General features: G+C 30.7%; 2 protein-coding genes across 3 annotated transcripts; one reads left to right on the plus strand and one right to left on the minus strand.

Annotated features, from left to right (window-relative positions):
* Positions 1-446: 446 nt before the first annotated feature.
* Positions 447-8020, minus strand: LOC126780632 (alpha-enolase-like). Its single transcript, XM_050505253.1, has 4 exons — positions 7913-8020; positions 6998-7220; positions 6379-6470; positions 447-1775 (listed from the first exon to the last, which is right to left on the minus strand). Exons 1-4 carry the CDS (start codon positions 7993-7995, stop codon positions 494-496), a joined length of 1680 nt encoding a protein of 559 aa, XP_050361210.1. The 5' UTR covers positions 7996-8020; the 3' UTR covers positions 447-493.
* A 667-nt stretch (positions 8021-8687) lies between these two features.
* Positions 8688-15085, plus strand: LOC126780600 (uncharacterized). 2 transcript variants are annotated; one of them, XM_050505208.1, is made up of 4 exons: positions 8688-8710; positions 8785-8884; positions 12190-12240; positions 14788-15085. In XM_050505208.1, exons 2-4 carry the CDS (start codon positions 8832-8834, stop codon positions 15038-15040), a joined length of 357 nt encoding a protein of 118 aa, XP_050361165.1. In that variant the 5' UTR covers positions 8688-8710; positions 8785-8831; the 3' UTR covers positions 15041-15085. The 2 variants fall into 2 exon arrangements, with proteins under 2 accessions (XP_050361165.1, XP_050361166.1); XM_050505209.1 differs by lacking the exons at positions 8688-8710; positions 8785-8884 and adding an exon at positions 8893-8949.
* The last annotated feature ends 506 nt before the right edge of the window (positions 15086-15591 follow it).

Here is a 15591-nt window from a genome sequence, read left to right on the forward strand (position 1 = left end):
GTACCTACGAGTAATAATTCGAATTTATTTCATAAAACTTTTATCAATTTCACGATGTATTGTATACAAGTTACAGAGCACTTTTGCCATTGAAATATGCACAATTCGCACGTAGTATCGAAATGACGATGACGATAAAGTCCGATTATGCAACCATAATTTTTCATGACATTAATTTGTATTAAATAAAATTATAATCTATCCCGAGCACTGCGAAACCCACACATCCAACACGGAAAACTCTATCAAACATCAAGGCATCTATTTAAGAAGAGAAGAGGCCTCTATCTCGGAATATACCATCCTTGTAATACAATTTGGCTTAGTAATTATGAGTGTTAATAATGTTACAAGATTCTTTAAAGCTAATCCCATACTTATTGTATAAAATTGAACTTTCGAAAGTCTATCTATTACAATAAAGATGATTTTTTTTTGTAATTTTTATTTATAACAATTTCAACGCTAAATAATTATTGCACATATCATATTTTTAAACTTGACCGCGATAATTTTTTCCAGCGTACTTAGATAAGGCACCTAATTCTTCTTCAATTCTAATAATTTGATTATATTTACCTACGCGTTCACATCTTGCTGGAGCACCGCACTTCAACTGTCCTGCTGATAAACCTACTACTAGATCAGCTATAAACAAGTCATCTGTATCTCCCCATCTATCACATACGACAATACCAAAACCATTAGATTTCAACATTTTATATGCCTCGATTACCTCAGTTAAGGTACCAGCTTGATTTATTCTCAGACCTATAGTATTACCGGCCTTTTTCTCTGCAGCTAGTCCAATTCTACGCAGACTGGTCTGAGTTAAGTCATTGCCAAAAAGTTGACCCTGAGTACGTGCCGTAAGAGTAGACCATGCCGCCCAATCATCAAATTCAAAACCATCTTCAATGGAACATACAGGAAACTCCTTAATATTGTCTAAATATACTTCAGCAAGTTTGTCAGATGACATATAATCTTGGGGATTTGAATTAGGATTTTTAAATTCAACATCGTATGCTCCATCTTTATACAGATCTGTAGCTGCAGCGTTTATTGCAATTTCCGCCTTTCCAATGTATCCACATTGCTTTATAACATCTGTTAAAAATACTAACGCATCTCTATGACTTTCTAATGGTATAGCAAATCCTCCTGAGTCGCTCACATATGAAGCTTCGACGCCATATTTTGATATTATACTATTTCTAACGAAGCGATATATTTCACTTCCGATTCTCATTGCTTCTGCGAAGGATGCCGCTCCAGTTGGCATTATAAGATATTCTTGAAACGGTAATCCATTGCTACTCAAAATACCACCGGTTAATATTGTGAAATGTGGAACTGGTAAAATAATACTAGCGACGCCAGCCATGTCTGATATATGTCTATATAGAGGAACACCTTTTTTTGCAGCACCTGCTTTTGCCACTACTAGAGAAACACACATGATAGCATTTGCACCAAGTCTTGATTTGTTTTCAGTCCCATCGAGGGCTATCATGAATTGATCAATTTCTTTTTGCATTGTTACTTCTAGATTTTGCTTAATGAGCTCCGGAGCAATGATGGTGTTGATATTTTTTACTGCTTTAGTCACTCCCATGCCAAAAAATTCTGAGGGATTATTATCACGCAGTTGTACAGCTTCGGAAATTTTCTTTTGGTCTGTTGACGGGACACCTATTCGAAATAGTCCTAATTCTGTCACCATATCTACTTCTACTGTAGGCACACCAGTTGCATCAAAAATTTGACGAGCCAGTAATATTTTAATGGGCATTTTATAAAATTATATAATTAGGCTACAAAGTAAAAAAATAACAAAATTAAATTGTCGTGACAGATTATATCGTGACATTAACCTACATGCTTTTTCATATTTAAACATTTTATTTAAAGCCAGTCTCTTTATGTTTTTAAAAGTTTTAATCTTGTAATTATAGTAGCAACGTTTTTCATTTTTGAACAACACACAGTAAACAAAAGTTGAAGAGGTCACGCGGGGGCTGACGCACGTGCGCGATAATCCTTATGTAAATCCTACATTCCATTTTGATAAGGTGTAAAGTAATAATTGAAAAATATATTACGCAATACACTTTAATTTAATCATTTAATCTTTTGTCGTTTGAATAAACTTTTATATTTTTTAATAAATATATATGTAATATTTTTTTTAGAAAAAGTTGTACGTACTTGAATTTATTAGTCAGGAATAATTTTATCAGGCCAACAAATTTTCTAATGCAAATAAAATAGATCTGATTTTTAAAGCAGTATTTTTTATTTTATGCTCGCATTAGTGTTCACATAATACTATATTAATTCAAGTATTATAAGCATTGGGGGAGAAGTCTTAATGGTTTTCTAATACACTCCGCCTCCCTATTTATAAAGTGCCAACTCTCAATTTGCTATGGTGTGATTCGCAAATGCAATACTGTAGACACCCTTGTTTATTTTTCTCTTAATGTACTCAAAACGATAGAGGCACGAATTAGCAGGAAATATGTTCTACTCACGTGTTTCTGTTTGAGGAATTTAATCTTTATAAAATTTTAACAAACAAATTTTAAATATACATTTTCTGTTTTAATAAAAGAAAGATGTGGCGTTATTATTATAATATCCCACAAGTGCATCATTACGCACGATAATATAATAAAACAGTTTCACAATATGAAACTGTTATGGTGTTTTGTTCCACGGCATAGAATCATCACGCGATGCACCGTGGGAAATATGGCGTGATGACACCTGGACTGGACCATCGATTGAATGATAACAGTTGTAACACGCAATGTTTTGTCCTAATCGTATAAACGATTATGCGAAATTAAGCACTGTTATTAATTTAGTATATAATTCCTAAGCATTTTATATCTTTTCGATATTTTATAAATAACAACAATAGTAATCTATTGTTATGGACAAAACGCTGACAATTACTTTAAAAATATTGGATATACAACAATACTGTTTTAATCCTAAGCTGCCTCATTGGATATTGTAATAAGAATAAATCCATAACTCGAGACGGGTTCAAATCCCGGTTTGAGCTAGTAAAAACATTGTTAGGTTTTACAGACAAGAAATTCTCAGTAGTTGTGTTATCGAATTCTGAGAGTGAGAGAACAGAGAGTGTAACTGCGTTGGAGCACTTAGGTGGGCACTATCTAGAATATGCCCAATATGCCTGCAGATCCATTTTTTAAATTGCCTACCGTGGCCGTAATTCAGGAGAATATTATTATTAAACATGGATTAATTAAAATTAAAAATTAATTTGTTAAAGCAGTTTTGAGGATAATAAGATTAAAGGAGTCATCCAGTAGGCGTAAATGAGAGCTCTCTCTCTCTCTCTATATATATATATATATATCTCCTATATATATATATATATATATATATATATATATAACTGGGAAATTAACTTGGTTAGGACTCTGGTGCTCTGCGTTTTATAATTGTTGTTTATATCATTATGTTAGGAATATGTAAAATCCTTAAAAAGTACTATATAGTCTACGGTCTCATACGGACATAGTTGATTAGTTGACGCCACACGGCTATGTGTGAATACTGATAAAAATAAACGCTATATTTCTTAAATCTACCCATGATAAGACGTGCGGTAGCTATTCTATAATATAAGTAGTTATCTGTCCGGAGTAGAACATTTAAATGTTGCACTAATGTGTAAGTAGATATCGATCGTTGAAAGGTGCGTAAACAAAAATTAACCTGGGGTCGGGGCCTGGCACTGACTGATCCATGAATGGGGGACACATTGCCATTTTAGATTTTTAATTACTGTGACGAATTATTAAAATATAATTTAGTTATAAACGAATATCAATAGTACTTGTTGATTTATTTGTTATAATATTGTGGATTGACATATGAATATAGTATTATTCCATAAACATTTTTTTCTGCTTTTTGTGCTACTTATAGTATGATAAAATGAAAGAAAATTGTTATTATTATTTAAAAAGAATAGAAACTGATCGATTATTATGGTGGTGATGTTCTGCTGATCAATTTTGGTCCTCTCAACACAGAATAGATAAATGTGTAAGAATTATTACATAGCGCTCAAGTGTTTGCATAAACACAGATGCACTTTCTATTTCCTGATTCACATTATCAGTATATCATGACCGGAGTGAGACTTAAGTTTTTCCCGTTTTACGGGCGTGTTGTAATACAAACTTCCTAGCATCATATTTTTTTAAAGATAAGCTCAATAACATTTTATCGGCCCGACCCAGGATGTGAAAACAACGCCTCGGAATCTAGAGTTTTATAAGCCAGCCATTAGGTAGACCATGGAGGAAGATTGAGCCAAGTGTGATTGACTTTATATACATCTTACTGGTACATACTTCTAAATGGTATATTGCTTGTTCAGTCATTGCAAGTTGGCCCATTTATTAATGTGTATTATTTAGTTTTCAATAGTTACATAAATATACCATAACGCAAGATCACATTAAAACATATCTTTTACATATACTTTAGTGTGATTCATACGTTATATATGGATTGAGAAAGTATTTTGCATTGCCAGTTTTGTTTCAAAATTAATATAATTTACTGAATAAATTATTGCAATATTTTCCAAAACGATATTACTTATTTATTTCTGCAAGCAGGTATTTGTTAATAAAATGAAGAGATCGTTTTTAAAATCGTTACTAAATCACAGACGTAGGTAAGGTAAGGTAGGTGTAGGTAAGTAATATAATATTCGGTAACATGAAATAGAAAAAATGATTATTGTGTCACTAAAAAGTAATTGATGTTATTATAAACGTAATAATTAAAGCTACGACTACAGTTTTTCTAAAAGATACACCTCAGGGGGAACTAATTAAATTCATAGCTTTTATTTTTATTCCCCATATGTATCAAATTTATATTTTTAGAAACATGAAAAATAAAGGAATACTGTGATATGTTATAAGATACGTGGTAAGTGGTCATCAACGCCCATAGACATTGGCGTTGTAAGAAAGGTTAACCATTGCTTACATCACCAATGCGCCACTAACCTTGGGAATTAAGATCCCTTGTGCCTGTAATTACACTGGCTCACTTACCCTTCAAACCGTAACACAACAATACCAAGTACTGCTGACGAGCTTGCACAAATAAAATTTCAATAAGTTCCAAAAACTTAACCCTAGCTGTTATACATTTACAGACTGATGCGTTTATTTTACCGTAACAGCCTGTGAATGTCCCACTGCTGGGCTAAAGGCCTCCTCTCCTCTTTTTGATGAGAAGGTTTGGAGCTTATTCCACCACGCTGCTCCAATGCGGGTTGGTAGAATTCACATGTGGCAGAATTTCAGTGAAATTAGACACATGCAGGTTTCCTCACGATGTTTTCCTTCACCGTAAAGCACGAGATGAATTATAATCACAAATTAAGCACATGAAAATTCAGTGGTGCTTGCCCGGGTTTGAACCCACGATCATCGGTTAAGATTCACGCGTTCTTACCACTGGGCCATCTCGGCGTTTATTTTATTCGATTCTTAATAGTTTTCCTAGTTAATTAATTATTTTCCTTTCTATTAATTGAAGTGATTTTATTTTTAATTATTTATTTTGCACAAAAACTAATTTTATTTAATTATTTTAAAGTATATTATTTGTTATTGTTTTAAAGTATATTTATTGTTATTTTATTAAGCTTGTAACATTTTTTATATATTTAAATTACATAAAATATTTAAAAAATTAACATAGGTATATTTATTACTATTTATTATTGAAATGTTTCATTCTCAATAATTATTTAGTAGTATAACTTGTTTTATTTTTTTAAGGTTTGCTAACATTTGATAAATATTTTTATTCATATTAGGATGTAACAACAATAATTATGTATGCCGTGTTTACGTTAATATAGTTGTACATTAAGCAACTAATAGTATTACGTAGTATTAAAACTAAATGCTTTATTAAATGTAAGCACTACTAGCAAACCTTTCTAAACATATTAATGTTACTTTCATAAAGGTATAATATTTTTATGCACTAAAATGTGATCAACTGAAAATGCATACAATTATTTATTATTGATCCAAACTCTTTGGCATTAAGGTAAATTACATTCCTAAGGCTCAAACATGAAATATATATAAGTAACCACATTTAATAAAATAGTACACGACGAACAGTTTTTTTGCTGTTTTCGTTGAACATGACAAAATGTATATTGAACTTTTATTTTTACGAAATATGCCGATTCGTTGTTTGAGCCTCACATTTTAATGCACTTTATTTAGACCATTAGAAATTACATATGAACAATGTATATTGGATTAAAAAAACGGTTAATGGTTACCTCTGATTATAATTTTCTTTTGTTCCTGACCCGTGTTTTGATTGTTGATGATTCCCGAGAGCATTGTATCTGGTCCACTTCTATCTGCGCGTACCTATCCGAAAATTAACGGGAATAAATTAATAACACGAAAAACGCTATTATCATACTACCAAACAATAATTACATGTTAAGGAAAATCGACATCTATTTTTTAATTGTTACTAATTAACATCCTACATTAGTCTACAATTTTATTACCTACTTAAAGAGGATGGATTAAGAATAGATTCAGAGTTATTAAAGCACGTTTTATAATGCGTTTTATTGTAATAATGTCATTATAAAAAAAAAATACAATAAATTTGCAAGTTTATATGTTCATATCAAAGGCAATAAGGGCAAGTTACTTCTTTTTATATTATAATAATTATTATATGTTAAAATGTTGGTCTTTAGCACACTAACATAATTCCTAGGTAACATAAAATATCCTTTGTTATTAACAATTAAGCACATGAAATAATTTGTTCTAGCAATGGTTGTATATATGGTCATACTAATATACAGGATGCATTAGAAAACATAGATTTTCTTTTTTTTTCAAATTTCAATTATAAGGATTTTTCAAATTAATCTTACCAATTCCCCGAGGAAACTTATGTATCCTATGGCTAATTTAAGAGTATCCACTTTTGAGAGTCGTTTTTCATAAGGTAGTGTTGGGATATGTGCCCGCAAGCCTTCGAAAGCATCATTGATTGACTGCATACGGCGACGCTCGCGCAGGTTTGCCGCTTGTCTCTGCTGAATCTGCTGTTGTGGACAGCGCAAACGACGCTTATGCAGTCTCCGACATTCCGATCTTAAATTAATATTTTTTAAGCATTTAGGTATACAATAAATGAATATGTATTATGAATAAATATTGATGTAATTGATGTCTTAATAAAATAATAACAGTTGTGTTTGCTTAGTTAAAAAAATATTAATTTTAAAGTTTGGATAATCTAAATTTATTTATTATTTATTTTAAAATTATACATATGTTCTATAGGTAATCGTAATAGATGTCGAAATTTGATTTAGAAGTATTTATAATCAAAAATATTGATAAGATTTTGCACAGCTGCTTCATTTTTCATTTCAATAAATAAAAACCTATTTTAATAAATAAGTAAGACTTTGAAACGCTTAGGGGAAATGTTATCAAATAATTTAGTAAATTGGTTTAAGCAAACAATAATAAAATTTAAAATCGTTATTTCGCAAAGCTATAATATTCAAATAAAATTTTGTATTAGGTAAGTTATATTAACATTGGTTATATATAAATAGCATAATCCGTATGTTTATTGTATAAAATACCGCAAAGTACAATTTGCATGTATTACTAATTAAGGCAATACAACTACAGTCACAAATTGCAATGTGATGTTTTTGTATTTTAATAGTTACCATGCATTTCCACAAAGGCTTATTGCAATTGAACGCAAGCTGTTGTTATAAAAATAATTATTTCGTTACATATTAGGACTGTATTATGAAAAAAACTACCTTTTTCTCGGTACCGAGAGATTTTCTTGGTCACTAGCATATAGGCTACCATCAGACATTGAAGAATCATCGTACAAAAACATATCAGAACTGTTCCCCGAAGTAGGAGATCCATTTAAGGTTATGGAACTGTTCTTTGTTTCAAAGGACGCGCTGTGGCTTTCTTTGGCACTATCCATTTTTATAAAATATTATCTTTTTAATTTTTTACGTATGAAACATTTTTATATTATCACTCATTTTTGCACTCCGGTCGTCACTGTTACTGTGATGGAAATACACTCCACGACGAAATGAAGTATAGAGGGTTTATGTAGAGGGCTGTGGTAGCAATGACAAGACCCGCCCACCCCATATATCCCGCCCACTCGGCATTCACTTGAGATCTCTAAAACGATAATTACACTAAATACATCGTGAAACTATCCAAATAACACAAGCTCATTTCAAAATTAATACAATATACTTTTAATGAAATATTGTTAAAATTGGAATATTTTTTTCTCAGTTCATCTTCAGTCTACACTCACTTTATTTTTTTATTATTATTAATGTGCGGATTTTTCTAGTGTATTTATCTAGTATATGAGATTTATAAATTGTTATATTATATATTAATAAGTATTATATATATATATATAATGTGTTTTATATATATACATATTAGTATAATTCACACAAGTTAATAAAGCGCTTTTATTATATTATGATTATTATATTTCCAACAGCTATATGAAATAAGTGTAATTAGTTGAGAGCTACGAAGTCACAAGCTGTATGATACAGTTATAATATTAGGTCCTTAAGTAAGTAACAGCCTGTAAATGTCCCACTGCTGGGCTAAGGCCTCCTCTCCCTTTTTTGAGGAGAAGGTCCTTACTCCTACCTAATATAACTTAGCCGGAGTCACCGTATAACCATGAGTAAATTTTATGAGCTGAATATATGTTTATTTTTTTTTTATCAAGTTCAGTAAGTACTCCAAATAAAATGTTGTTTTGTTATTTTATACTTTATTGTACTATTTATTTTTATCAGTAAGTACCTATATTTATAATTTTACTACACTTACAATATACTTTTAAATTTAATTAAATTTCATATGAGTACTTAGGTACTTTATAATAAAGACTTAAATCTAGTAAGTTAAATAAGCTGTAAGCTCAATTAGGGTTGTATATTATTGTCAGAGATACGATACGATATTTTATTGTTAGGAAATAGTTAGTCAATAATTGACTTACTGTACGGAATATAGTCTTTTTTTTTAGTAAAATATATTTAATTAATTAAAGTATGCACCGTTGTTATCTATGCACTTTTGTCATCTCATAGGTAGTTCATTGATCCCTTTACTAAAAAAAAACCATGGGGGCGAGAATCAATAAACTCTTTGAAGGCGGTTTGGACTGCCGCATCGGAGTTGAATTTTTTTCCTTGTAAGAAGTTGTCCAAATTCCGGAAAAAATGGTAATCTGAGCAAGGACCGGGGAATACGGTGGATGTCGCAGACATTCCAATTGTAGCTCATCTAACTTAGTGGTTGTTTGTTGTGCAGTGTGTGTCTTGCGTTGTCGTGAAGCAGCAGTGGCCTAGAGCGACGACAATCTCGGTTGTTTAGCAGCTAGTTCTTCTTTTATGGTTTGCAGTTGCTGACAATAGATATCTGTCGTAATCGTTTGGCCAGATTTTAGAAAGCTGTAGTGAACGACACCGGCGCTAGTCCACCAAACACTCACAAGTAACTTTTTCTGAGTCAATTTTCGTTAAGGGCAGGATTTGGCTGGGTCTCCATGGTTCAGCCATTGCGACGAGCGCTTCCGATTATCGTACAGTACCCACTTTTCATCACAAGTAATGATTCGATTTAAAATCCTTTCATTATTGTGTCGGTTGAGCAAAGTAACACAGCAGTCGACGCGTATTTGCAAGTTCGATTCCCTCAATTCATGAGGTACCCATCGTTCAAGTTTTTTATTTTTCCGATTTGCTTCAAGTGGATTAATACAGTTTTATCACTTACCCCGAAGCCTGCAGCTATCTCTGAAGTGGTTTGTGATGGACGCTTCCACAATAGCCTTTAATTCTTCATTTTCCACTTTGGTCTGCGGCCGTCCACGAGGTTGGTTCTGAAGGTCGAAATTTCCAGAACGAAAACGTTGAAACCAAAAACGTACCGTGCTTTCTTTTGCGACACCAGCGCCGTACACCTCATTAATTCTTTATTATCATTATTATCATTAGTTTCTGCAGCACTGGTGCCACGGTAGAACTCGTATTCGTAAATATGCCGATATTTCATGTTTTCCATTGTGCGGTAATAAGCGACGCCAAAGAAAAAAATAATGAGGAAAAAACAAATGAATGACTGTTTTCAGAGCTCAAATGTACCAGCTAAATGAATTTATATATTTGAATTTGGAATTCTTAACCAAAAAGGAGATATTTCAGATCAAAGTGCTGACCACTTTAGTACGACAAAACGCTAATTTCATATGTAAGGAATAATATTTACGGAAATTTCGTCAATATTCAGTTAAGCCCGTTGTCGTTTTCCATAAAAAAATGTAAATATTAATTTAAAAGGCATAATTAAAAATTTTGGAATTTAATTTTACAATTTGTCATATAGTTAGTTATTATAATAACAGCTATAAATAGATGAAAACGGCTACCGGTCATGGACCATGAATTTTTAAAATATTTTGATCGAGTAACGAACAGCTTATTTTATTGTCATAAAACAAGTACAGTATTTCGACAAGTAAGGTAAAACTTTTTAACTATTTCTATTAGGTCTATCTATTCTAAAATCAGTTTGTTATTAATACTTTTATTATTTTATGAAACAGGCTTGAATGACTTTACAAAGTTTATATCTAAGTATCTGTTTAATTTTAGTAATATTATAAAGAGGTAAAAATTAATTTTTTGTATATTTGTTTGTTATGGATAAACTCAAAAACTACTGAACTTATTTGAAATATTCTTTCATCTACAGAAAGGTACATTATCAGCAACATAGGCTATATTTTATTGTTTTTTATATATAAAAGTCATTATTTGGCGTGCGTTGCGAAAACTATTGATGATTCCTAAAATAATTTATTACATGTTTATAATACTCATTATTACCTACCAATAAGTCCGCAAAGCTATATATCTTACTATTCTAGTAAAGTCACAATAACGGCTCCTGTTCTAATAATTTTTAATTCCTGTTCAATAGAAACACGGGTAGAATCGAAAGATGATGACATTCGTATCATGATATTAATCCTTTTCCAATGAAATAGCTTAATAATAAAGGATGAATATGTACATGTAAATTGCTCTTTAAATTATTCGAATCAGACCTTTCGTTTGAAAGTTAGGACTTAAACTTAACTTAAAAACGCCACATAAAAAATTAGGTCTTAAAAAATAATAATCGCGCTTTTTCGAAGTTTAATGATGAAACTGTTTTTTTAATTTAATACATGAACTAAAATGAAAAAACTTTTTCTCTTAATGCCTTAAATATATATAAATAAAAATTACAAATAGTTACTGTACAAATGATGCTAAGAATGCTAGAAGCATTTCCTCTTTGTATCGCAATTTCGAATATCTGGGCGAAAAATGAACCTGCCCTACTGTCACCAGTAGAATAAAAACATAAAATAATAACATTAAGCCATATACTTCATTTAAATGAATATCTTAGGAATTGTAACAAAATTAAAATTCTCGCACAAGATAAGAAAAATATTTCTTATATTCCATTCGTATGAACTATGCTTATGACATATTCTACCGCCAAACAGCAAAAGTGAGTGAGCTAGTGTAACTACTGCACAAGAGACATATCAATTTAGTTCCCAAAGTTGCTGGCGCATTTGTAATGTAAGGGATGTATAATATTTTTTATAGTGAAATGTCTATAGGTGATGGTGACCAGTTACCTATTATAATAAAAAAATAGCGAAAGTATTATTTAGTAACTTATTCATTAAAAAACGCACGGGAATATATCCGTATTTTACCATAACGAAGTCGGGCAGATCATATTCTAATATAAATCTTCTTCTTCTTTTTTCAATTCCAAAATATTTTAAATAATTAATCATAGAAAGTCTCCTAAGATAAGTTTATTTTCCTGTAACCCTTATTGCCTCATTAGAAATTTCCATAATGTTTACCTGTTATTGAGTATATAATTTATATATTAATTCATAAGATTATACTCAACATTTTCACAAAACAATCTAATTATGATTTATATTTTATTTACTTAGCGCTGATCTATCGAAACTGCCTCGTTACGTGGTTGAACCAGACGTGAAGCCGTAAGTAATTGGATTTTTGTTATTTAAATTTATTTAAAAAAAAAATCTAGGTATACTAATGGATTTTTACAATTGGCCTGGGACGGTTTTATGTTGTTTTGGTGGCGTGTTTAATCTGTATTTTCTTTTTATTTTTCATTCACTGATACCAAATCACTATGGCAATTTATACAGTTTAAAAAAAAGTTTTAAAAAGCATTAAAAAAATGGGCGTTAACTGCCCAAAACGAATATTCTTCAGAAAAAATTACTTTGTCCCAATCACGGTTTTTGTTTTCTCGTGCCCAAGCAATTCTATTTGCAATATGCTTTTGTGAAAGCAGCGGTTTTTTTATGGTGCTTCGGTATTTTAAATTTATTTCATTAAAACATCTTCTAATTGTATATATATTTTCCTAAGTTCTTCCTGTGCAGATCTCAAAGATAAAAGTGTATTTTAAAAAAAGAGATCGGTTATCCGTTTATCCTCGATGGACGACGTCTTCCTTATTTTACCACGTTCTGGCAAGTCATCGACGTTTTTATTTCATAATAACGCTTCCACTTGTTCACGAATACGTTGGACTTTTTCATACCCTTTGCAACCCGAACGTGTGACATTTTGGCCTTTGGGATGCGATCAAAGGAACACAGCTTCATAGCGGAATGCGTACGCAGCACCCATCACTGGAAACTTGAGCTGTGCTCTTCGACAATGCTGAACTGGTTTTGTTTATCGATGCGTTCTGCACAGAGTTGGACTATCCGTCATTAATTTTAGTTTTGCAAAAAACATTGCACTGACATTGAGTACATTTTTTAATCTTGATTACGTTCTTTTGAAACACACTGTATAATTAATTGACTAGCAACAACATACAATTGATCAAAAAATATTATCAAAGTAAGAATTCGCTAGTGGAGAGGTCCTTTAAAGTCGACTCTCCAACGTACGTAGCTTCTATAATTAGTTTTCGATCGTATACACTTTTTCTATAACAGACTACTAAAAGTAGTAGTAGTAGTAGAGTAACGATTGTCATACTTATTTATGTACGAAAATTATATCCAATGATTACATATTTTGTTATTTTATCCAATGTAAATATTTCTATTACATTTCAGAACGTAATTTGTTTGGTATAGGAATTAAGAGAAAAATATTTTCATGAACTAAATTGTTAGATATTAATATCCTAGAAATGATGTAAATGTAATATTTTGTTTGATTGGATCAGCAAAATGTTTCATTTACTTGCATCAATTGTGTCATATATAAGATATAATACATTTAAAAAAATGTTAGTTGATGTAGAAATTAATTAATTGTTATTTACAAGTTTCACACTGTCACACTGGTGATAAGGGGAGAAATGCCAACAAGATATAAAATAAATTATTTTTGTTGGGAAGTCACAAGCTGTTGTCATTTTGGGAGTAGACTGAGAATGTGGCAGTTGAGAAGTCTCACACGGTCACAATATGTGATGAGGGGTGAGATGCTAACCTTCATAGTCAATGCTCGCATAATCATTAACGAGGAACATGCAGCAAACTTATAAATATTGGATGAATGAGTAAGTTTGAGGACAAACTTAATAGTCAGAATGGTCGAATGTTAGATAATTTAATAACACTAAAAACACATACTTTGTTACTTCATCTGATTTAATAAAAATATAATTGATTTCAGAACGTAATTTGTTTTGCGTTTAGTAGAAAAAAAAATTTCCGCGCTAAATTAGAAATTGAATGACAGACAACAAATTAATGTAAATATGATAATTTGTTTAATTGTATTTTTAAAGATCTCGGTATTGCAAGGATATTAAAAATAGACAAATAATAAAATTTATTCCATCTTCTGGAGTATTTATTACGATTTTACATAAACTATCAAAGTACTAATGAACTCATCAATTTGCGTTTCTTTTTTTGAAATTAAATCGATCGTGTCACATCTATCTACGAGATAGTACTTAGTAGACAAGTTTCATTCTCCTCCTTTTTATAATAATATATAAAATACTTAAGCCTAAGCTTAAACGCAATGTCTTTTTATAATATTATATTTATACTTAATTACTGGTTTCGCAAATAATCTCATAGACAATTACTTTTTAACTAGTGTCTTACTAGTTAAAAAGTTGTTGTATATATATGTCACTCATAGTCCTTACACTAAATAATTATTAATATGTATAAAGACCTACAACAAAAGATACACCCTGAAAATATAATTAAAATGTTCCTACATAGGACACGATACCTTGCAAATAAAAGTTAGGCTAAGCAACATTATATATAGATAAGTATATCATTATTTCGAAAGACTTCTTAGCAAGCGTTTATAAATTATAATGATATGATAAAGTTAAGTTAGTTTAAAGTGAACTTTATACTTTATTGTACTTCAAGTTTATATCTCGATACTCCTAAAACGACCCTATTATTTTCTAACAATACAACCACTTTTAAAAATCAACATTTAAGTCTTAATTTTTTTTTTAAATAATTGCATTGTTTATTTATAACAAAAATTAATTAATTCTTATTACATGTTTTCAGGGCTATATTCGGATCTTATAGTTATGATGTGATAAAAGGAGATTTCGTACTGCCAAATAGCACAACAACGGACATTAGCTTAACCGATATCATTTTCAACAACACTTCGCCGTCATCAGTGCAAGATGATAATTTCAGGAAGCATGTAGCAGTTACCGAAACTATTAAATCATTGAACTGGTGGACACATGCAAAATTATTTTTAAGCAATTCCACTCATAAATTTCGAACCAATCAAACAAAAGTAAATTAATTTGTAATATATAATCTAATAAAAACATGCCCTTTTTGATTTGAAATAAAAGTTGTTTTAATTGATTTACGTTATATTAATTAAACTGGGTAAATTTACTTATATAAGTATAAACTTAACTACAACTCGTTTCGAAACTACCTTTATTAAATAAGATCGTATTATATAATATTCTAACTACCAGTTGTACATTAAGAAAGCCGTAGATAACATAAAATATCTTCGAATTATTTATTTATATTATTAATATTTTACTTTGTTTATTAACGCTTAATTGCTTTGTAGAATTTCGTTTCAGGAGTCTAAAATATATGTAACAAGTATGTACGCAACTCAGATATCTATATCAGACGCAAGACACAATTCATTCATGTGTTTTCAGAGTAATGTAACAATGTCAATTTGCTAGGTTCGGGTTGCTACTGAGAATTTATTGCCGGAAAAACTCAACAGCTGTTCATTGTTTCGACCCGAAAGCTGAACTTAGGGCCTCAGGATCTGTAGCCTTATATACTCGTCACTAGACCAACGAGGCGGTTATTTTTTATATT

This window comes from Nymphalis io, chromosome Z, assembly GCF_905147045.1.
Source record: "Nymphalis io chromosome Z, ilAglIoxx1.1, whole genome shotgun sequence".
NCBI classification, from domain to species: domain Eukaryota; kingdom Metazoa; phylum Arthropoda; class Insecta; order Lepidoptera; family Nymphalidae; genus Nymphalis; species Nymphalis io.

What these genes read in the sequence shown, in the direction of transcription:
- LOC126780632 (XM_050505253.1), bottom strand. Translation starts at nt 7,995, where the DNA reads ATGTTTTTGTACGATGATTCTTCAATGTCTGATGGTAGCCTATATGCT. An exon ending in TAAGTTTCCTCGGGGAATTG is followed by an intron (nt 6,471 to 6,997) that starts GTAAGATTAATT and finishes ATTTTCGGATAG; the next exon opens with GTACGCGCAGATAGAAGTGG. An exon ending in CAAAAGAAAATTATAATCAG is followed by an intron (nt 1,776 to 6,378) that starts AGGTAACCATTA and finishes TAAAATATTACT; the next exon opens with GGCTCGTCAAATTTTTGATG.
- LOC126780600 (XM_050505208.1), top strand. Translation starts at nt 8,832, where the DNA reads ATGAGTAAATTTTATGAGCTGAATATATGTTTATTTTTTTTTTATCAA. An exon ending in TTTTTTTTTTATCAAGTTCA is followed by an intron (nt 8,885 to 12,189) that starts GTAAGTACTCCA and finishes TTATTTACTTAG; the next exon opens with CGCTGATCTATCGAAACTGC. An exon ending in GTTGAACCAGACGTGAAGCC is followed by an intron (nt 12,241 to 14,787) that starts GTAAGTAATTGG and finishes ACATGTTTTCAG; the next exon opens with GGCTATATTCGGATCTTATA.